At 34.6% G+C, this 22,901-nt stretch overlaps 1 protein-coding gene across 4 annotated transcripts in view; it reads right to left on the bottom strand.

Moving 5' to 3' along the window:
• BTBD9 (BTB domain containing 9) overlaps positions 1-22,901 on the bottom strand; it is a 148,391-nt gene that overhangs the window by 122,808 nt on the left and 2,682 nt on the right. For 3 of the 4 annotated variants that reach the window (XM_087965545.1, XM_026681372.2, XM_087965536.1), the window contains exons 2-6: positions 20,569-20,780; positions 19,072-19,435; positions 17,983-18,247; positions 16,377-16,596; positions 15,028-15,147 (exon numbers count right to left, since the gene is read on the bottom strand). In XM_087965545.1, the coding sequence (XP_087821671.1) occupies positions 15,028-15,147; positions 16,377-16,596; positions 17,983-18,247; positions 19,072-19,435; positions 20,569-20,753 (1,154 nt within the window). In that variant the 5' untranslated portion in view covers positions 20,754-20,780. The remainder of the gene's footprint in view (positions 1-15,027; positions 15,148-16,376; positions 16,597-17,982; positions 18,248-19,071; positions 19,436-20,568; positions 20,781-22,901) is intronic. The other variant, XM_087965554.1, reaches the window with a different exon arrangement.

The following is a 22,901-nucleotide window of genomic DNA, read 5'->3' as shown; positions in this document are numbered from 1 at the left end:
CTCTATTAATATAAGAAAAGGAACAAGACAGGGGTGCCCACTATCACCTTTGTTGTTTGTGTTAACTTTGGAAGTGTTAAACAGAAATATTAGAGATGAAAAGAATATAAAAGGAATGAAAATAAAAAAGGAAGAATTTAAGTTGCAAGCATTTGCGGATGATCTGGTTTTCATCTTAGAAGACCCACTAGAAACAGCATCAAAATTGATAGAAAAGATAGAGACATATGGAAAGGTGGCTGGTTTGAAAATAAATAAAGAGATAAGACAAAGATTTTGACAAAGAATATGCTATTAAGACAAAAGGAAGAACTGGCAGACCTATTGAAAATTCAGGTCACAAATAAGATTAAGTACTTGGGGATATATTTGACAGCAAGATGTAGTACATTAAAAGAGAATAATTATATTAAACTTAAACAGCAGATAGCACTAGATTTGGCGAAATGGGAAAACTTACAACTGTCACTAATAGGGAGAATTTCAACAATCAAGATGAATATATTACCCAGAATTTTATATTTGTTTCAAACAATTCCAATTAGGCTTGGAAAAGACTACTTTGAAGATTTAAATAAAATTGTGTTGAAATATATATGGCAAGGTAAGAAAGTGTGAATAAAGTTAAAACTTTTGCAGATGCTAGAATTAGAGGAGGATTTGGTTTGCCTAATTGGGAGTTGTACTACCAAGCTACAAATCTGATGTGGGTTAAGGAATGGATAACACTAAGAAATACTAGATTGTTGACATTAGAAAGACATGATTTGTTGTTGGGGTGGCATGCTTTTTTATGGTACAAAGGAACTAAAACACAGGGGTATTTTAGAAGACATTATATACAGGAGTCTCTGTGGTTAAACTGGGAGAAGATTAAAAGACAATGTTATTTGAAAATTCCAGTCTGGTTATCGACTATTGAAGCATTTTCGTATCCTATAATATACAAAAAGGAACAAATAGTTAGATATGGTGAAATATTGAATGAAAAGGGTGAACTTAAATCTATGCAAAAACTAGAGGAACAAAGTATAAAGATAATTGGTTTTCATATGCGCAAATACACTCAAGGTATGATAAAGATTCTAAAACAGAAGGTTTCTATGATAAATTGACTGACTTAGATAAGATTTTGACAGGTACTGATGAAAAGGTGATTAAAAAACTGTATGGATATTTATTAGAAATTAAACTAGAAGAAGAACAAGTTAAAGAAACTATGATTGCTTGGGGGAAGAATTTTGGATATGGGATCAATTTAGAGAAATGGCAAAAATTGTGGTCTCAAAATTATAAAATGACAATGTCAACAGCATATAAAGAAAATTTGTATGTTTTACAGGTGGCATTTTCCCCCGACAAGAATAGCAAGAATGTTCAAGAATAAATCCGAAAAATGTTGGAAATGTCATCAGACACCTGGCTCATATTACCATATGTGGTGGACTTGTGCGGATGCTAAAAAATACTGGACTAAAATCCACATGTGGTTGGAAAAAATGACAAAAAAACATATAGACTTGGAACCAGAGATATTTTTATTGGGAATTTTACCAGAAATATATAGTAAAGACTTGAAATATCTGATTGTAAATGTATTAACAGTGGCTAGGATTGTATTTGCTAAAAACTGGAAAAATGAGAATCCATCACAGGAGGAAATCATTAAGAAAATATTGGAATGTGCTGAAATGAGTAGATTGACATTTGAAATTAGAGAACAAGAGGATAAACAATTTTATAAAATTTGGGATCTTTTCTATCAATGGTTAGACAATAAAGTACAGTAATGAAATATGTACTCTTAGAAAATAATAAATATATAAAGATGCACTTCTTTCTTATTATATCTACAAAATGATTTTAGGATAGATTTGGGGTGATAATATGAACTGTTATAAAATAAACTAAGTAAATTATAGTTATCTTGTAAATCATGAATGAATAAAAGTACAGTCAAATGATTAATAATGATACTAAGGTATTTAATTTTTGATTGACAATATGAGATTATATGCAATGTAATTGTAATTGAAGACTACGGAATGGAAGCACAAAACAATTTGTAAACCAACCGGCACACTGTATGTACACCTATGGAAGATAGCTTGATGTTTTTATGTTTTGTTTGTTTATGTTTGTTTTTAAAAACCAATAAAAAATTTTTTTTTTTAAAAAAAAAAAGAAGATATACAACCCTAACCCAAAGATGGGGAAGGAGGGAGTAGGATGAGTGGGGGAGGAGATCTCTTATTAGTCTGTCAATCACCCCCAATGTGAAGACCTGCCTCCCACTGGAGCCCCAGCCAGATGGCTGAGACAGATCTTTAAGCTCTTGCAGGAAGGTTTGAGCTGATCTCGGGGTGGGGGAGCAAAACGTTCCAAAGGGCAGGAGCAATGGCAGAGAAAGCTCTTCTCCTGGACACCGCCCACCAGAATACCCTGGCCCCACAGCATGCCCCCTCTGCCAGCACAGGTGGGGCAGGCCAAACCCTGTGAGTGAAATAATCCTGCAAGTAGCCATGCCATGAAGGGCTTTAAAGGTAATTCCCAACATCTTGAATTGCACGTGGAAGCAAAACTACAGCCAGGGCAGTTAGCTGAACATTGGTGTTACATGGCCCATTCTTTGGGCCCCAAAACTGCCAACACCATCACTCTCTGCACCAGCGGTAGCTTCCAATGTTCCTCAAGGGTAACCCTATATAGAGTGCATTGTAATAGTCCAAACACGAGATGACTGTGGCTTGAATGACTGAGTGCAGGGACTCCTGATCCAGGAAAGGCTGTGTCTGGATTGATTATGTCAAAAGTACTAACCCCAGTTTATTCTAATCCAGTAATGCAGACCCTTTATTATGGAAAATCTTTCTTTTCTTTTTGAAAAAGCTGTAATAAATTTGGAGATCAGGAGGCACTACCTGACTGCATGAATTACTGCACCAATTAGTAGAACAAGCTTCCACATAACACAGTGAATCTTCACTAGAGATTCTCATAGAGAGGCTGGAGGGCATTCACCATATATAATCCACTAGAGCACTAACAGGGAGTATGGAGGTTCAACTGGATCAATTCTATGATCTCTTCCAACTTATGATTCTTTCATTCAGCAAAAAGCCCTGAAGAGTGTTGTGGTCCGCCGGCTGCCTGCAGAGATGGTAGCAAAATCGGACGGTGGGGCAAGTCCTGGAGTCTGGGGATGATTCAGATGAGGATACTGAGTCTGATACAGAGATGGAGCCAGAGCCATCTGGGAGTTATGTGCTGACTCCAGAGTCTCTAGAATCTGACAGCAGCGAGGCAGAGGAACAAGGGAAGGTTGTTCCCAGTGCGCTAGAAGTCAAGAACAGTTAAGACAAAAGGGGCACTTCAGGAGTAAGGCTTGGGGGTGATTGGCCCTCCCATAAGACATAAAGGCGGAGCAAAGGGACAGGAAATTTTGCAGGAAGCAACTATGTTTGTACTGGTCAGTTTGAAACCTGAAGCTCTGTGTTGAATTTGTGCTCCGTTTGGCATTGTATAACTAATTGGAAATTGAGTCATTGGCAGCATTTCAAGGAAGATAAAGGTGTGTGCTTATTATACTTATCCTGAAGGTCTTTGGCAAACTTCCATGGCTCTATTTACAAACTGTGTGAGACTCATTATGGGCTGTGAATGTCTAAAATTTACAGCCGTTGAAATAAAAGGGTTTGGGGATTAACGTGTGTTTGTTACTGTCTCAATAAGCCTCAGTCAGAACAAAGAAGTAAAGAGCTTTATCATCTATAAACTATTATTTATGAGGATATTATCCAACCAAATTAAAAAAGCTATTCAGAATCCAAGCATGTTGTTTTCCTCTGTATCAAGTTGAAGAATTAAATGTAATTTATAGTAAATTATTTTGATGTATTCAGACTACACATTTACCTTTGTTTTTGAAGCACACGCTAGCAATCCAGAAACTGTGTTTGTGTGTGTGCATGCATATAAAAAAACCTCAGATACCTATCTTTAAATTATGAGAATCTCCCCAAAAAGCAAAGAAATAAATGCAATTAGTTCCCTCTTTAGTGAATTTTATCTCATCAAAAACAAAGCTTCATATACAATAACATAGCATGACTATTTGTTCTGTGGGTTTCTATATATTCCTTAGTACTGCAGCCATTTTTATATATTACAAAGATAAATAATATAGATTGAAAGGTGGAATTTAGTTAAAATCATTAGGTAGGTTATATTATTTCCATATTTATTTTAAATTTGTTCATGCCATCTTAATTTTATTTCAAATACACTATAAACAGAAATATTCTGAAAATATATGTAGCACAAATAAAAGACAATAAAAGGAATGCTCCCGTTTTGCAGATACTTCTAGAAACTGTCTAAAGGATTAATCTGCAGCTATTCAACTGCAGAACATTACTTCTGTGCTACAGACTTGTATATGAACTATTAAATCTATTAAATCAATAGCAATTCCTCCAATATACTATTAAAAATGATTTAATGAGCAGTACATTTTTGTTGATGGGTCAGGAAAGCCCTTTTTCAGCAACTGTGGCTGAATATAAATATATACAACCTCTGATCCATCATTGCAATTATATAAAAACTGAAACATGAAATATGAACTATTTAAAATATACATGAAGGCCATAAAGATTGTATTAGAAGATGTGAACAGGAACAATTTGGAATACAGACAAGCTAGAAAAATTCTGCATACAATGTTAAGAATAAAGAAACTGTTATTTTTCAGTTAGACAACTGTTCCATAACCTCTGCTGCCTTGTTATGGGTCAAAAACAAGAATCATTCCCAGAAATATCCATGACTGAGCCTTTTCTGCATATGCTGCATGTGCAGTACCAAATTGTGGCCATTTCCCAAGGCTATATTCTTCATTATTAAACAGCAAGAACAAATGGTATAAAGGCTGTTATTCCAAAGGGGGTTTGTGAAAATAAATTGTTTACAATGTGAAATTAGCAAGCCATGGTGCAATTAAACATTTTGTAAGATCATGCTGAACAGCCTTTGTCATTTTAATACTCATTTTCCCAGTTTGGTGAAAATGTGTTAGAATTCTTCGTTCCTTTATTTCAAGGCATCATGATTTTATTGGTCTCACTGTAAAATTCTACCTCATTAATTATCCTGAACTTCTGCATTTGAGAACTACATCAAACAAAGTTGGAAATAGAGAAAAGGCATACTTTTAGAGTGTAATAGTCAATCCATGTCCCAATTATTGTTTCAGAGATATTTCCTTATCTTAACAGAGTAATTGGTGGACACAACAGCCATAGAAGTGGGAACAACTTCAAACTTATTGAATTTCCTTGTGGGGACTGGTAGAAAGTGTTGAAAATGATTACATGATTGCAGCTGATTGAAGCAGTCGCAACTTTGCCAAATTTCAATCTCATGGGAGTAATGGTTTTCATATTTTGGACACATTCATAAAGCACATTCCAAAACATGACCTTTTTTTTCTCTTATGTTTCTACATTATTTGTTGTGAGCTACAACAATTTTGACAGAAGCCAAAATTATTCAGAAGTGTAAATATAAATGTTATGCCAATCTACAAAGTAATATATGTATAGCTCATAATAAATAATTTACATACTGACACTAAATTAAAAATATATTAGCAATAAATATTTATACAATTTAGGATGCTTTTTATTTCATAAGCTATTATAGTAGTTAAGATTGGATAGAGACTGTGGACTGTCCCCCTCACACATTCACTAGATCTAAGGAAATCCAGTCACCATCCAAAGTCAAATTTACAGTGCAGTTCTTGAGGGGATAAAATAAAAAGTTCCTCATATATGCCACTTCAGATTCCATAAGAAAAGATAAAAAATACATGTAATAAAGAAGCATTTGTAATATGACTGTAAAATTTCTCCTGTGACATGCCAGGTTTATTTCTCTACAGAAATGCATTGCTCAATGTATGTATCACAAACTATTTGGGATGTATCACTGAAAAAAATATGTTTACGGGATTCTGCATTGAAATACCACATGAGAATCAAGCTGAAACATAAAAGGCCAGATTTATTCCTAGCAATGTACAATTAATAGCTATTCAATCATGCCAACAATTAAAGCAAACATAATACTAGTTGACAGCTGGCTTGAAAAAAATTGGCTCCTGAAAGTAACAAATTATGCATCAATTTTCCTTTAATTCTAAAATAAAGGTATGAATATGCATGATCACCAAGAATTTGTATCATTATCTGTATTGCACTTCAAGTATGAATTTAAGCAGGATACAGTTTGTTTCAAAAATCTATCAACAAACTATAGTCATCTGTTTAGAAATATGGGCATACATGGATTTTTTTTCTAATGGCATTAGGCTAATTCAACAGATAGCATTCACTGATAAACATACCAACATAAACTCAAAAGTTATGGCCAAATCCAAAATGAAACTAGACCATTAAAAATTTAGACAGATTAGTATAGCTAACTCTGGCAGCAAAAATAACGTTGGGAACATACAGGGCTTTAAGAAATGGGGGGGGGGGACTCATTTCAGCAATCAGTTCTATAACCTCGTGTAACACATAACAAATTTGCAAACCTGTGACATACTGCAGAATTATTAATATTTGCAATGTGTGAATTAATTCTTCAAGCAGCTTTATAATTAGACCTCAAATGTTATACTGAATAGTTGATTCAAAACTTATTTTTTCTTGTCAGAAAACTTTGTTGCAAATCAGCTGGAGGACTTTATAACACAAGGCAACATGCTGGCAATATGAGTTAACAAGCTGATGAAACGCTACTATTGTTTTAACTTCAGATCCCAATTTTTTACAATATCTGAATTCCTCAACTTATAACTGGTCATTTAATGACCATTTGAAGTTAGAATGGACCGACCCCCCCCAAAAAAAGATTTTTTTAAAACTCCTTTTGTGGTCATGTGATCACATTTTGGGCACTTGGTAACTGGCCCAAATTTAAAGCTATTTGCAACATCCATGGTCATATGATCACAATGCACTTTTTGGGGGGACGGGGGCTGGAAACCAATATTTACTTCCAGCTTCTGGCAAAAAAACACCCACTATAGAGTATGGGTTCGTTAACGATTATGGTGTTTGCTTAATGGCCATGGTGATTCACTTAATGACTGCCATAAAAATGTCATAAAATCAGATTGGTTGTGTAATGATCTGCTTAACAATATACAATGCAATGTCAGGCTCAGTTATACTTGTAAATCAAGCACTAGCAGAGAAAATTAATCTATGCCATTAGATTATACCTGGGTGGCCCCTCCAGGTGCAGTCTCTATTGCACGTTTATTGGACATATTTTTCTCATTCCATAAATTTTTGCTTTGTACTTTAAGGACCTCTTAATTACCTTATAGATCTCAAGAAGCTTTTTCAAACAATTGAGTCTCAGGAGACAGAACTGTATACTCTCTATGTATTTTCCTGGGGGCAGGGGGCGGGGAGAGATAGCAAAGAGAAACAGTTTCAGATATCCTACTGATTTCCCAATCCTGTCAAAAATCAGATTTCCTTCGCTCAAATCCTAAACATTAACCCCCTTGTGCTGGTCCTGCATTAGAGCACTTGGAAGTAGTGCTTTTGTCCCTTTTGGCATTGCTCCTCTTTATCTTTGAAACTTATAGTATGTTTGGACTTTCAGAAATATGAAAGGTACAAAGCTGTGAAATCATAGTGTCAGCAACCATAGCTTTGGCAGAAGAGCTGTTACATGATACCATAAGCACAAGTACACAACCTACAGCTTGTGAACTCTCTACATTCCACCAGGGTATTGCAATCACTGTAATGGTGAAGAGAAACAATTTTTTACACCATTTCCTCTATATGCACAATATGATTTTCCTTCTAAACTCTTACATATAATGTGCCATGGCAGGGGCTTAGATTTTTAAAAGCAAGAATCTGAGCTCCCCTTTCTTTTTCTCTCCAGCCGGTCTTCTTGTCTAGCCGTTTTCTCCTGATACAACCTATCAGAGTGTGACTTTCTTTCAGAAGCGTTCTGCAAGCTCCGTGGTCAGCAACCTGTAGCAGGGAGATTTTGATGTATAATAGGAAGCTGTTATTGTGGAACCAATTGCTATTGGGTAGTGTCAAATGTGGGTCCTGACAGAAAAATGAAATGACAGACAAGAACAGCAAAAAATAAAAGTGGCTCCAGAAGAAAAAAAAATGCAAATCCTATATAGAAAAAATATTAGGAAAAGAACTAATCTCTTCAAAGAATGAATATGAAAGTGGCCACAAGGAAAAAGGATGTGGAAACTGTTAAAAGAGTAAACTTTAACAACACTTTCCTTTTGTGAGTTGCTAAGTATGTGGAGAATTTTAAATGGGTGATTCAAAAAGGATGCCAATAAAGGGTGCCAATAAAAGGGAATATTTGTAGCTCTCTGAGCACAAGGACCACCAAGGACCCCATTAAAGGGATATTTAGTAGTATGATGAAGCAAAAAAGACTGTGGATGAGATGAAAATACATTAAAAAAAATGACTGCTGGAAAAATGAGAATGAAAATTATTGTAGAGTGAAAAAAGGACAATTGGCAAGAATGTAATCAAAAACAACAATAATGGTTAAGATTAAGAGAAGCAAATAAAATGCAGAAAAATTTTGATGGAAATAAAAAATATTTGGGAAGTAAGTAAAGGAAAGAACAGAATTTCAAAATAAAACTGAGGAAATAATATAGAAAGAAAATGGGTTAAGAAAATACTGAAAATAATATTTGAGAGTCTATAAAGGAAATGTGTGGAAAAATGGAATTGAAATGAATGGATTTCTTTAAGAATGTTGAAAAAATGATGAGATAACAAATGATGATAAAGAGGAAGAAGAGGAGAAGACATAATCACTGAGGAATGTTTGAATATGAAAAAGTTTACACAAATGCTGCATGTTTACTAAAGAAGACGAAGTATAGGATAAGTGAAAAGATTTTAATAATGAAATGTTTGCAGAAATATGGAGTTAAAGTTTTGACTAAATGTCATAACAGCAATATATGATAGAAATAAAGTGTAAGAGAGATATACATTGAACGCTTAGCAAATAGTTCAATAAGGAACAGGATGAAAACAAAGATATCTAATTTCTCCATGGTTCTTTAATGCATTTATGAATAAATGTATAAGGAATGCTTCTGATGAATGATGAGGAAGTGAATGTACGTGTACTATTTGGCCATGTTGTTAACCAAAAGCTTGAGTGATCTGTAGTGAATAGATGTAATAAAATGTGTGGATGACTTTGGGGGACAAGGAGAAAAGATGCTGCCTAGGAAACAATCAAACAAAAAAGAGAGGAAATTTCTACTTTCAGACTTTCAAGATTCTGTTACTGTAGCCTTACAATAAAGGATATCACTATAAACTATACCACCAACACCATTTGTTTAAAATGGTATAGGATTTCCTGTCTTGATTAGGGGTTGATTAGAAGACCTCCAAGCTCCCTTTCAGATTTGTTATTCTGATAATTAGTTCATATAGATGAGTTTCCTGTCTGGTTTATCTGGAAGGGCTGACACAGCCCAAACCACCTAACAGGGCTTTTATCGTGGCGAAATGAGCAGGAATTAGATATATTTAAGGGGAAGGGAGAAAGAGACAGAAGACAGAGAGGGATGGAGAGAAAGAAGGATGGAGGGGGGAGGGGGGAGAGGGAGGGGGTGGGTGGGATAAAAATAGAACAACCATAATAACAAAGAGTCTCACAAATTTCTTAGGCATATCCCCCCCAAATAGCAAAGAAAACATTAGATGATTGAATTATATTTTAGTGACACCATGTGGCTACATGCCAATTTGCTATCTGCTGAATTGAATTTCTTGTCATTGTGTAGGACAGATGAAACCTCATAAAGAAACATAATTCAGAAAGAAAATAGAGACCTTGTTGATTTACAATTTAAGAAGCACAACTAATAAATCAATAATCAAATCTAATAAAGTGGATTAGAGAATGAAGTTTGTCCAAATTTGCTTATTTTCTTGTATTGTCACACCGAAGTGCACATTGATCACCAATTTAGCACTTATTTTCTAAACCTAAAAACTTATCCAGAAGGATATATATCAGGGATGTCAAACTGGCAGCCCACAGGCCGGATGTGTCATGTACAGATCACGCCCACCCCAGCTCTGCGAATGGGAAACACATCATGAAACCTCACATGACCGCAACGTGATGTGGCTAGTTTGACACCCATGATATAATTAACACCTGAATTTTTAGCATACTGAGATTTATCTAGCATCTAAATTAACTTGCTTTACTATGCCAGCAATTTACCTCATTTTACACAGAGAAAAAAATAATATTACCATTGATACTATTACTACAGCTATTTTACATTTAGATTTGCAACAGTTTTTCTCTCCCTCCCAATTATTGTTCTATTTGGCTATGAGATTGATTTACTGTTTTATAAATGACAGGTAAAATTCTGCTGGTTTTTTGCTACAAGATAATCAGAAAACCCAAGAATGTTTTTAAAAAGACTATAGCACTTAATCATAATAATAAGATTTAAAAGGAAGTAAATGAATCCAAAATTATGACACGGTTCATACATCACATTAAGCTGTAAACCACTGTTTATCAACTACACTGCTGACTTTATGCATTTCAATTTAAAAAACAATCCCAAGCATTTTGAATTGTGAATATCCTGTAAAATCCTGTAAAATGAAGGATTTTTTTTAAAAAAATAGAACCCTACTATTTTAAATATAAAAATGGTCCAATTAATTATCTAATTCTAACATTCCATTTAAAACAACCTCAATGAGAATGTTTTAGTGAATTCTTAGGAATAAATGTTATACTTGCCCAGAGTTTCTTTAGCATAAGTAATTTCTATAAACCAAAGAAACACAGTTGCCCATAATAGACTCTTATGATTCATGCTGAAGGAAATCCATCAGCTAAAAACCCAAGAAAAATATTCCTGCTGTTACTCCACACATATTGCTAAGTGCTGCGTTGGAGAATGTTTCCTCCAATAAGTAAGCTTTAAAACTGCAGATTTATTAGGACTATTATAATAGTATTGAATTATTGTTTCTGTCTAATTTCCCTTTTATATGCATGTAGAAGAGTAAGGTTAAATTGAATCTTAAATTCTGTTTTTTTCCATATAAGTAAGATATCATTTATTAAATCTCATATTTTCATTTGCATAAGCGAATATATGGAGATTGGATTTCATTTTTATCAGAGAATATTAGAGCACAGTACAGTCCCTTCTCTAAGTTTGTCCTGTGCATTGGCACTTGGAGGAAAAAACCCAATACAATGACTATTAGCAAATGACAAACACACATAACACATGTATAACCATAAGCAAATAGCTTGGTCTAGTGCAAGGCTCTGCTAAAATACATTCCGCATACAGTATAACAAGAGAATTAATATCTTAGAAAACTTTTTTGGATTTCTCAAAACGGTACTAAAAATCAATTTTGCACTATTAAAATGCATTGCAAATAATCCAGCAAAAGATTTATTGAGCAGATTAAATCAGTTTGTGTTTATTGTAAATATTCTAGAATTCATTTAAAAAGTAATAAATTATCGATTTGTTTATTATGTGAAACAATACCTTGTAAAATTTCTTTAGCATCACAATAATATTTTATTATTGGAAACTCAGTTAAGAAGTTAGGAAAAGACACAAAACAATTGCCTAAAAGCAAAGAAACTTCAATGAAATCAAGGACAAGCAATGGTTCCTTGTTGTTTCCAAGACACTATGAAATTGAACTAATTATGATACCCTCAGGAATACTGTACTGAGGTTATTTTTATCTAACTGTTTCTTAGTATATATGACTCATATTTACATACAAATTAAGATGTCATGCTTAGTGAGAATTTAATGCAACCTTGTATTTAACTTCTCACCTAGCATCATGAACTCCAGGCAAACAAGTCCATCCAGCAGAATGAGCAAGACTGAGATGCAAAAAATATATCTATTTTTATCTATTTCAATTAATATTTTTACTGACCTACATCATTAGCCTCTTAATAGTGTTATAAATAATAAATAATATATATGGGTTTATTTTTAGTCCATCTGATTACAAATAGCTCTTTAACGTTGTTTAACAATCAGTATTTCCAGTGCTATAAAAATACGTTCCCAATATCAAATATAGTTTTGCTGCATTTAAAAGAGCAAACAGATATAAATGAACATAGATATCTTACAATTCCTTTTCTATTCTATCTGTCCATTCTCCTTTATTCCTTCTAAACTACCCTAACATCCATTTGCATAGCTTCTATCACAGACATCTTCAGCAATTCCAAAGCAGCAGCTATGGCTAGAATGAAAGGCCCTTGAATAAATAAAAAGTACTGTATCTTTTGCAGTATAAGATGCACTCCCCCCCCCAAAAAAAAAGTGGGTGGAAATGTCTGTTCATCTTATAAAGCGAATATTGCTGAAGCCCCGCCCACCCACCCCCCTCTTCGGCCTATGCCTCCCAGCAATTTGCCTCCTTGCAGCAAACAGCAAACAGCCTAGTCAGCTTTAGCACAACCTGATTAGCACAAGGAGCTGATTGTCTATAGGATCGGCCCCCCGACAATCAGCTGTTTCAGGCTGCAGGGATTGCCATAGCCTGTTGCTGCCTCCATGTGCCCCATTTTCAGCCTCTACATCCCATTTTCGGCCTGTTCCAATCCCCGCCGCCCAGAACTGGCCAAAAATGGGGTGCGCAGAGGCTGAAAATGGGATGCAGAGGCCAAAAATGGGCGCACGGAGGCAGCAATAGGCAATAGCAATCCCTGCAGCCTGAAACAGCTGATCGTTGGGAGGCCGATCCTACTGACAATCAGCTGCTTGTGCTAATCAGGCTGTGCTGAAACTGACCAGGCTGTTTGCTGTTTGCTGCAAGGAGGCAAATTGCTGGGGAGGCAGAGGCAGATTTTTTTTTCTTGTTTTCTGTCAGCCTTCAAGAATCTGTCTTCTACCTGTCTTTCTGGCTGCCATAGAAATGGGGGCGGGGGGAAGGAAGGTTACATTAGGCTTGGGAGGGGAGTGTGCTGGAGGCTTAAGTTGGTAAAACTTGGGAAAGCTTTCTTGTTTATGCTTACTTGCTTACTGCACAGCTGCAGCTATCTATCTATCTAGGCCAAAGTCAATGGCCAGAAGTCTGCCTGAAGATGCCCCACATGACATTAAAAACATCTCAGATTATATGCCCAGTTTGAACTATTATGGATAGGAACATTACCATAACTTTGTATATGTGATTCTCATGCCTAATTTCTCAGATCGTGCAATACTTTGACGCTACCACTTGATTTCCAGTAAAAGTCCTTTTCTCTATTAACAATGGAGACCTCTTTCTTGGAAATCTTTCTTGGATTTTAAATGGAGAACAGCTTGGCATTTTCCTCCCCAAAAGCTAGGTGTGCCTTATACTTAGAAGCATCTTATACTCCAAAAAATACAGTATATCTATATGTGGATTTGGGAAAGGATATTTCCCCATGAAATAATCCTCCATCTCCTTTGTGATAAAGTTGTGGCCTATTTTCTTCCAATTTCCAAAACTGCACTTGACAGTGGGACTGTGAAACTACATATTCTTGCCATCCTCCGACTATTCCCAACATTTGGATATCACCAGAAATACACCCAACTATTCAGGTCCAAGGATTATTCTTTTTTGTTAACATCTTATGTTTAGTTAGACCCATTCATCGTTTCCTATCCTTTCCACATATTTTAATAGAATAATAGAATACCTTTATTGTCATTGCATTCCACGAATACAATGAAATTTGAAAGCTACTCCAGCACAGTGCCCCAAACACCACATCACAATCACACTACAGAGTATTTAATAATAATAATAATAATAATAATAATAATAATAATAATAATAATAATAATAATAATAATAATAATAATAATAATAATAAATAATAAATAATAAATAATAATAATAATAATAATAATAATAATAATAATAATAATAATAATAATAATAATAATAATAATAATAATAGGATTAAATCACAAATGCACTGTTTGATTCAAGACAATTACTGCCATAAGAAATATCAAATGCCATAAGAAATATGAACAATCATATTCCAAGTTAAGGTCAGTTCAACTCCCCTTTTCCTACCATAGTTCCCGCATTTATATCTGACACATAAATCAACTTCATGGCATTGCTATGTTGAGTATTCACTAACCCCATTCATAACATCTCAGGATTTTTCTCCATTACTGTCCACTTCCATTCTCGAAATAGGAAAATATAAAATAGTATGCAGCGAAACACCATTTTAGTGAACTAAAATGGGGTGGATGTGTATATTATTATTTAACCACAGAATGTTATCACCTGCAATCATATTATATATTATCTACAGCAACTGTACAATATCAGTACACAACTGGTGGTATTTTGATAATGATGTCATTACACAATCTTGTTAATCAACATGGAACATTGTTCTATTCCGTACAACTGAGATTTCACTGTAAGGAATTTGGACTGGATTGTAACATTGACAAAAAAGAGACTATGCAATGAAACAAACCTACCTACCTACCTACTGCCTACCTACCTCTTCAAAGACTGAAAATTAAGGAGAAAATTGAGGAGAAAAGCCCATTGCTGCTTTTAAACTAGTGTACTAGATACTGGTGATTTTTTATTTTATTATAATATTTAATTTATAAAAAAACCAAATGCAACAATTAGTTACCATATTTTATAAGATTGTTTCTAAAAGCTACTTTTATTAACATTTCAGCTACTTTTATTAACATTTTATCAGCAGCTTGAACCACTATCTTAAAATTATTTCAATATATCTACTCAAATGTTAGTTTACTTTATTCTAATATGTACTGGACTAACCATTGTAGCTAATTCTAATCAATTAAAATAAAACAATTTATTTCAATATTAAAATAATATGGAATCAAAATAGTCACATCACACTAACCTGCAGACACGGGCAGGAAAATACAGTTTCTGCCAAGATCGACATAGATATTTTGAATGATCAATTACGCGAATCCAGTCTAGTTCATCCATGGATACCTCAATATAATAGGAGTATGACCTTTAAAGATCAAATAAATTAAAAATATTGCCATTATCTATCTAAAAATTTCACACAATATTTTAAACACTCTGGGGATCACTATGTTACATTCAATTTTAGACCAAAAAAATCTATATTTAGGCCAAATGAGCTAATCTTGCTTCCTTCTGTCTCTGTAATTCCTTACAAAGATCCAAAATATATTCAACAGTTCTGAGAAAGGGGATGAACAATCTTATTAACCCATCAATTTTATGAGGCAAGATAAAGTTAAGTATATAACAAATCCACCTCAGTTTCAGGTAAATGCAAATATTTAACACACTTAAGATACAAAAGAATATATTCTCTGAGTTTTTAGTTTTAAAATTTAAACTTAACCAGAAAAGTTGTACATAAAATATCAATAGGAACCTGAAAACATTTAGTAGATGATAGACATCATTAAATAGCTTGAGCATGTGGATGTGTTATAACTCACTTTCCCATAATTTTTATTTGGCATTTACTGTATTTTATCAACAACTGTATCTATTTAAAACATTTTTATACTACTTGACTTCTATAAACAGTTCAGAAGGCACACAAAACTACAAGTATAAATCTTTTCCTGCCCTTTTTAAGGCAATATTAACTTGTGGTGACTAACCCTGACTCGTCCCTGCAAGTTTTTTCACAATATTTTTCAGAAGTTGTTTACCACTGCCTCTTCCCTAGGGTTGAGAGAAAAGTTCACCCAGTTGGCTTTGTGCCTAAAGCAGAACTAGAACTCACAGTCTCCCTGTTTTTTACCTGGTGCCTTAATCACTACACCAAACTGATGCTCATAAAGCAAAATAGGGAATTATTAGTGTTAATAAAAGTATCTAAAACAGTATTTTTTATAAAAGCAGCAGTGAAAGTAGGCATTTAAAAGACTCTCAAATCAAATCTTTATTATGGTTAAAAACCAACATAATTAAAACACTTTTAGAACTTGTGTAACAAAATATAAATATCATTTTTTAAAATAACTGAATATTCCCATTTATTTTTACCAAGTCTTTATCTTTCATTATGCTATTTCATTTTAATGATTTTATGTACTTGAAATCACTCCCAATCAGATAAATTTTCTTCAGTTGAATTTCTTAGTGTCAGCTGAAGTTCTCAGAGTCTGAAGATAATAAAATGATCATATTCTCAAGCTCATTTCATCTTCCTTTTTTTAAGGCCAAGAATAAAAAACAAAAAGACTTAGAACCTACCTGCTATCTCGATCCCATAGTAATATTCGTATGTGATTGATTATTGATGGCTGACCCAATTTAATTTCAATACCAGAACGGCAATCATCATCAATAGGATGTCGGGAAAATCCATGGTCTAGATCATAGTTCTGTGTGTCTCCATCTAATAAGGCAGATTTCAATTCCCCTTTAACCACTTGGGCTCCATATTTCATAGTGGCAATGTTCTCACCTGGTACTGGAAAGAACAGCAATGAAAGTGGTTTAATCTTTCTTTCTGGCACATTTCCAATTGATTGATAAAATACATTATCTCTTCTCCGTGACTATTGTTAAAACACTGAAACTTTCAATAAATACTAAACAAGAAAGCAATAAGATAGTCATGATAACCAAAGCCTGACTGATTAAGACTTGGCTCTGCAAGTTGTTCTGGGGAACCTAATGAGGGAATTTGATTCTGGAGGTGGCTGCTAGATTGACAGCAGACACTAAATTCCCTCCCTTGCCATGGTGGCGCAGTGGTTAAAATGCAGTGCTGCCAACTAACCTACTGTTCACTCCAGGAGTTCGATTCTGAATGGCTAAAGGTTGTCTCAGCCTTCCATCCTTCTGAGATTGGTAAAATGAGGACCCAGATTGTTGGGGGCAAAATGCTGACTCTGTAGAAGGGCTGTAAAGCACTATGAACTGGTATATCAGTCTATGTACTAGTACTAGTGCTTGCTTTCTGCTCCTCACTTGCTCATCTTTTTACTACCCATATCAATCTACTGTCTTTTACATTTTCATCGTTTATTTTATTGTTATTATTTTACTTTCATTTTGTTTAAACTTCCTTTTTATTTCCTTGTTTTTTTATTGTTGTAAAGTAGCCTCACGGTAAGATAAGCTGCAAATAAATTTAATAATAATATTTTGATCATGTTAGAAACCTCTAATACTTTGAATAATTATAAAATGCATAAAATGCTAATTCCTGAGAAATTAATAGAAACAACCCCTTTATAAAAACATTCTAATAAAGGAACACGGAATATGGGAACAGAAAAAACCCAAGAATAAAAATTTACAGCTAGTTACTTTAATGAAATTTAGAATTATGAAATATTCAACATGAATTCATTGTTTGAATTTTTGCAGAAAAATGATGGCTACATCTCAAAATTCCATAAATAGAAGATCAGTCAAACTAATATTTACCTCTCCACCCATTTCCTTGTGACTTTATATAAGTTATATCATAAAAAGAAAACAAAACTAGTTCACAAAATACTCCCCTAATTCCTATGACACATACTCCATGCAGTAGACTCCCAACCCACTTAAGAATAGGATTATTTATAAAAATAGTTTTTCATTGACTCAACCTTTAAATATCAAGAAACAAAGAAAAAATATTTTGCTATTTCACTGGTTTACTGAGGATTAGATGAATTAGGACCAGGCAATATAATTAGCATATACAATCAGTTATTATAGGCTATATATTTCTGCTGGTTTAATAGCAACAGTTGGCTAACAACATTTTTAAAATTAAAATCTTTTTAATTAAAAAGAAATTAAACTAAAAGAAATAAAAAGAAATGTATAAAATCTTCCTTTTCAATATCAAAATACTTACTTAACATGCCCCTATAGTTGAGGTCCATGTCCCGACTTTCAGATCGAACCTTAATGGCATCCAAAATAGCATCAGGAGATAGCAATCCCGAAGGTCTTACGACATTTAAAAGCTCTGTCAAGCTCATCAATGGCAAGCGCACTGCCTTCATGATTTCAGCATGATTTTCCTTAGGATTGTGTTTACACCAGTTCATCAATGCTTGAAAAATGTCCTTCTCAGGAGCTGCAAATGAATCCCTCAGTACAATACTGAGAAGCGCTGGCTGAAAAGTAAAAAGAAATGGCAGTAATATAAGATTGCTCAGTCAGCTCCAAGTAAAACTATACTATTTGAATTCTACAAGCTCTTCATTGTGAGCTAATAAATTCTGTTGACAATAAACGTTTGCTTATAAAAACATCCCACATATCCGCATAAAATTTTTATCCTTCCGACATAAAAGCAATATTAGTAGCAGTTCTTTACTAACCACTTTCAGGTATCTGAAGCTAGAGGAGAATATTCATTTCTATGATATAAATTATGTTATTCAATACAATCCTATTAATAAAATTAATAAACAAAATTAACTTGGAGCAAAACTGTTCCCATGGCCCATTATTGAAACTTATTTTTGTTTTGTGAAGATGCTTTTTACTATAATGTGGGTTCCTTTTGGTTTTGTTTATATTATTTTTTCGAATCCAGAATCCTCCAGGATGGGGCAGATTATAAGTACATATTGATACTTCTAATTAACTATTACAGAATTTCATGCAAGCACAGAAACTTTAACCTCCTGAACACAGAGCTTTTTCAAGAAGCATCTTCCTAGTTTCAATACATTTCAGAGAAGGAAATATTAAGAACTGAGGAATAATTGTGATTGAAAAATGGAACAATTCAGGTAGAATACATTTCAGGAATGACTGATTATTGAAAAGGCTTATGCAGGAAAATGAAAGCAAAATTATTGCTGAATACCATCTGGTCCACTGAAAGATAAACATTTGGAAAATAGTTTTAAATTCTATTTCAACCATTTCAACCATATTTTCCTAATATATATTTTAAAAAACCTTTAAAAACCCTAAATTGTTGGCATACCTTGGAAAGAGACAGAAAGCCTTCACTGGAAAGTACCTCTTGAGCATTTCTGTCCATAAATATGAAGCACATACATGTCAATTTAGGTAGTGAGTAGAGATTAGCAACGTCATAGGTCATGCAAACATTCTGAATGTTAAGAATGGTGCAAAGGTATTCAGAGGTGGAATCCTCCAGTTCTGGAAACCCATATTTATGTGCTAAACTCAAAAAATCTAACAGGACTTCTTCTTTCTCATCTCTTAATGTGGCACGACCTGTATAAATATATTTCAATAACATTGTAAAGGCCTCTGCTGTGGTATCGTGGAGAGGGATTTCTGCTTCAGGCTGAGATTCACGCATTCCACCATATAATAAGGCTCTGTTCAAATGTAGAGAAAGAATAAAAATGATTAAAATTTATATTTGATAAAATCATGCAAACTCTAAAACAAAAAGAATGAAGTAACACAAATTCCAAAATTTCCAAAACCTCCAAGTGATACTTTAATCGCTGTAAAATCATCACACTTAATTCTTAAGATAAATATTGTAGTATTTTGTTTGGATTTGAGGCTATTGACAGCTTGTATCAAGCAGTTAAAAATTACTTGCAATTGATACCTGGATGCAGTTATATACTGTTTTAACATACAGAGACTATATGCAGCAGATTTTGCATTAGAAACAAGGAACAAGACAAGACTGAACACTATGCTAACGAAAGGAACTCTGCAGTATTTGTCCTCTCTGTTCCCTCCTTCCCCTGAAGGCCTGTAGCCTTTGAGGAATGGTTATTCAAAGGTTTGGAGGAGTTTCCCAAATAGAATATGTAATCTGGGAAGTTGAGGAAAAAATTAAATTCCTTGGAAATGGGTAAAATTACCCATCACAGACAGTCCATTTGCTCTAGATTTGGGGATAATTTGGGGGACTATTTTTACAAATTTTGAAATCATTACTATTACATTTTCTTCAAAAATATTACCCAACAGTATAAGTATTATAAAAAATTATATATGCTGCAGGAAAAAATTAAATTGGTCCATAATAAACTATGTACTTAAAAAGTTTAAAAAAAAACCTAAATAACAGGAAAAAGATAACAGAATTAAAGGGCAAAAGAACAATAATACCAAACTGTCTTCCTCTTCAGTTTTTAATATCAGATCTCAACCAGAAACTAATTTTATGAGATTCTTGCATTTCGAAGAGTTGGGGACAAAGAGGTAACATGGAAAATTTCATAATCTGCTTCACAGCATTAACTCCTGTTTTGTTAAAGCCGTTTTTGCTGGAAACAGTTGTATGATTATTCTGAATTTCAATCCTCCTTAAATGTAGCCTATTAGTTTGAGATACTTATGTAATAGTATAACCGTGCAACGTACATCCATTTTTTTATATTTAAAAAAGGCATTGTTGGACAGATATCAGATTATTTCTTAATGGCTTTTTATTTCATCTTGGTTACCCCAAAACTCAAAGTACATCTGATAGGACACTATACTTCACCTGAAATACTGACACCTCGCAGCCAGAATCACTCTGTGTGCAGGAAAACGTTTCTTTTCCACTATAAACGTAACATCACTATATTCCTCCCCATTCATCAGAACACCAACATGATCGGACAGAATGTGAACGTGATCTATTTCACCTACTGCTGTGTAAGGTCGGAGCGGATGACTGTTGCTCATGTTGTACAAGAAATGTTTATGCTACACCTAAAAAATACAGCATAAGAATAATGAAGAAAATCATCATAAATGTTAAATTGAACATAACATATTTGTAAAGGTACTAGACTAGGACCCAGAATTAATCCACTAACTTGCCAAGGAAGCTAACTGGGTGACCTTAGGCCAGTCTTTTTCTTACAGCTCAATCTATTTCACAATGTTCTTGTGGGAAAAGAAATCAAAAATATATATGCATATTTATGCATATATGCATAAAAATATATTGCCCTATTTCTTAGCGATTCAGAGAGACTTACAATTAAGAAAGTAGCAACTTCTATAGAAAAAAAACAAAACTCATTAACTTAGTAGCAGTAAAATAACTAAACTTAATTGCCCTATCCTAAGGCCTGGGAAAACAAATACTTCAATCATTTTTTCAATGTAATTTCATACATAGCAGACATCAACAAAATGCAGCAATATTTTCATCAAATCATTGCTACAACTGTTATGTTGATATATAAACCATATAAAGAGACCCTTCTAAAAATTAAAATAAACCAAATAATTATGTTATAGTACTTGCTCAATTGTATACTCTCTACAAGTTAAAACTGATTCTGTAACCACAGCAGATCAGTTAGGCCCTATATAGAAGCACTCAAATCAACTACTGAAAGCTGTAACAGAACCTTTTATGCATAATTAGCGAGAATATGAATATTTATGAATTCTTCTCCCCAGAGTCTAATTAATTATCTGAAATGGAGATAAGAGTGATTTTAATTATTAATATTAGAAGATTTTCCTAAGAAATAAGTTTAATCAAGGCAAAATTAACTATTCACTTACTGTAAAACTCTAGTTGGATACAATCTCAGAGGATACAGACTTCACAGAAAATGAAAATTCAACTATTTATAGTCTAACACAGTAGTTGCCAACTAGTGGGCCGAGGACCACTGGTGGTTCCCGAGAAAATTTTGGTGGTCCACAGAGAAATGTCACCCCCAAAGCACTCCCCAAAGCAATTAATCCAGGCTGCGTGGGAACACAAGACTGTGCCACCCACATGGCCCGCTGGAACACAAGGCTTGCATCGCTTGCACTGTGAACAACATGAGGTAGTGAGGGGAGGGAGGAAAGGGCAGAGGGGTGAAACTTGCCCCACTCACCCCACATGCCTCGCCTGGCCACTGGGCTGCTTCTTTCCACTTCTTTCTTCTTCTGCTCAAGGAAAGCAGCAAAAGTCTTTCTCTCCCCCAAACTCTGCCAGAAATGAGTCTTTGGGACCCTGCAAGGCATCCTGCTCCAAGAGGCTGCGCCAGCGCGAGAAGTCTCACAAAGGCTCATTTCTGGCAGAATTTGGTAGAGAGAAAGACTGTTGCTTCTGCTGCTTTCCTTGCATGAAGCCAAAGTCTCTCTCCCCCGGAGAACGGAGCTGGAGATGGTATCCTGTGATCGATCAGTAGGAAAACGGGGTGGGGAATTTTCCTGCAGACTTTTTTGGGGATTTTCCCAGGGTCTCTGGTCCACGGGATTTAAAATTATGAGTTTGATGGTCCCTGAGTGTTGTGGTTAGCTGGCAGCAGGTGCAGACAGGGGAGGAGAGCAAGGATTCGGAGGAGGGGGCTGGGACCATCAGGGAGTGGACTGCTGCCTTCAGAGAATGGTGGGGGTTGGCAGCAGTGACGAGGAGGTTTCAGAAGAACCTGTGCTCAGTGCAGGTGAGCGCAGGATGCTTTGTAGGAGGGAACAGCTGAAGACGACTCAGGAGTAAGGAGGCAATGTAATGGCCCCTCCATCTAGGGAATATAAGCTTGGTTGCAAATGATTTTTGCCTTTGCAGAAGGCAAAAAGCGTTGGAAGGGTTAAGTGTGATGATAACAGACTTTGATTTATTTGAAGGTTTTTCTAATTGGATTACTTGGCTGCAAGCCATTTGGTAACCACAAAGAGGTATTTGTGGAATAAAGCCATGAATGTTTCAGTTTTGGAGTTTATTTGTGTTTGCTTTCAGAAACTTTGGCTGGGTCAGAACACTGAGGTCCAAAAGGTTGGCGACCCTGGTCTAACAAACCTCTGAAAGGAATGCAACTAGCCCTCCATTTATGAAAACAATTGGGACAGGAATTCTGGTCATTATGCAATGTGATCTTAAGT

The sequence above is a fragment of the Notechis scutatus genome, chromosome 1 (genome assembly GCF_049901735.1).
Source record: "Notechis scutatus isolate UNSWTSFEM ecotype Mainland chromosome 1, rNotScu1.2, whole genome shotgun sequence".
NCBI classification, from domain to species: domain Eukaryota; kingdom Metazoa; phylum Chordata; class Lepidosauria; order Squamata; family Elapidae; genus Notechis; species Notechis scutatus.
This window is presented reverse-complemented; position numbering and strand designations above follow the sequence as displayed.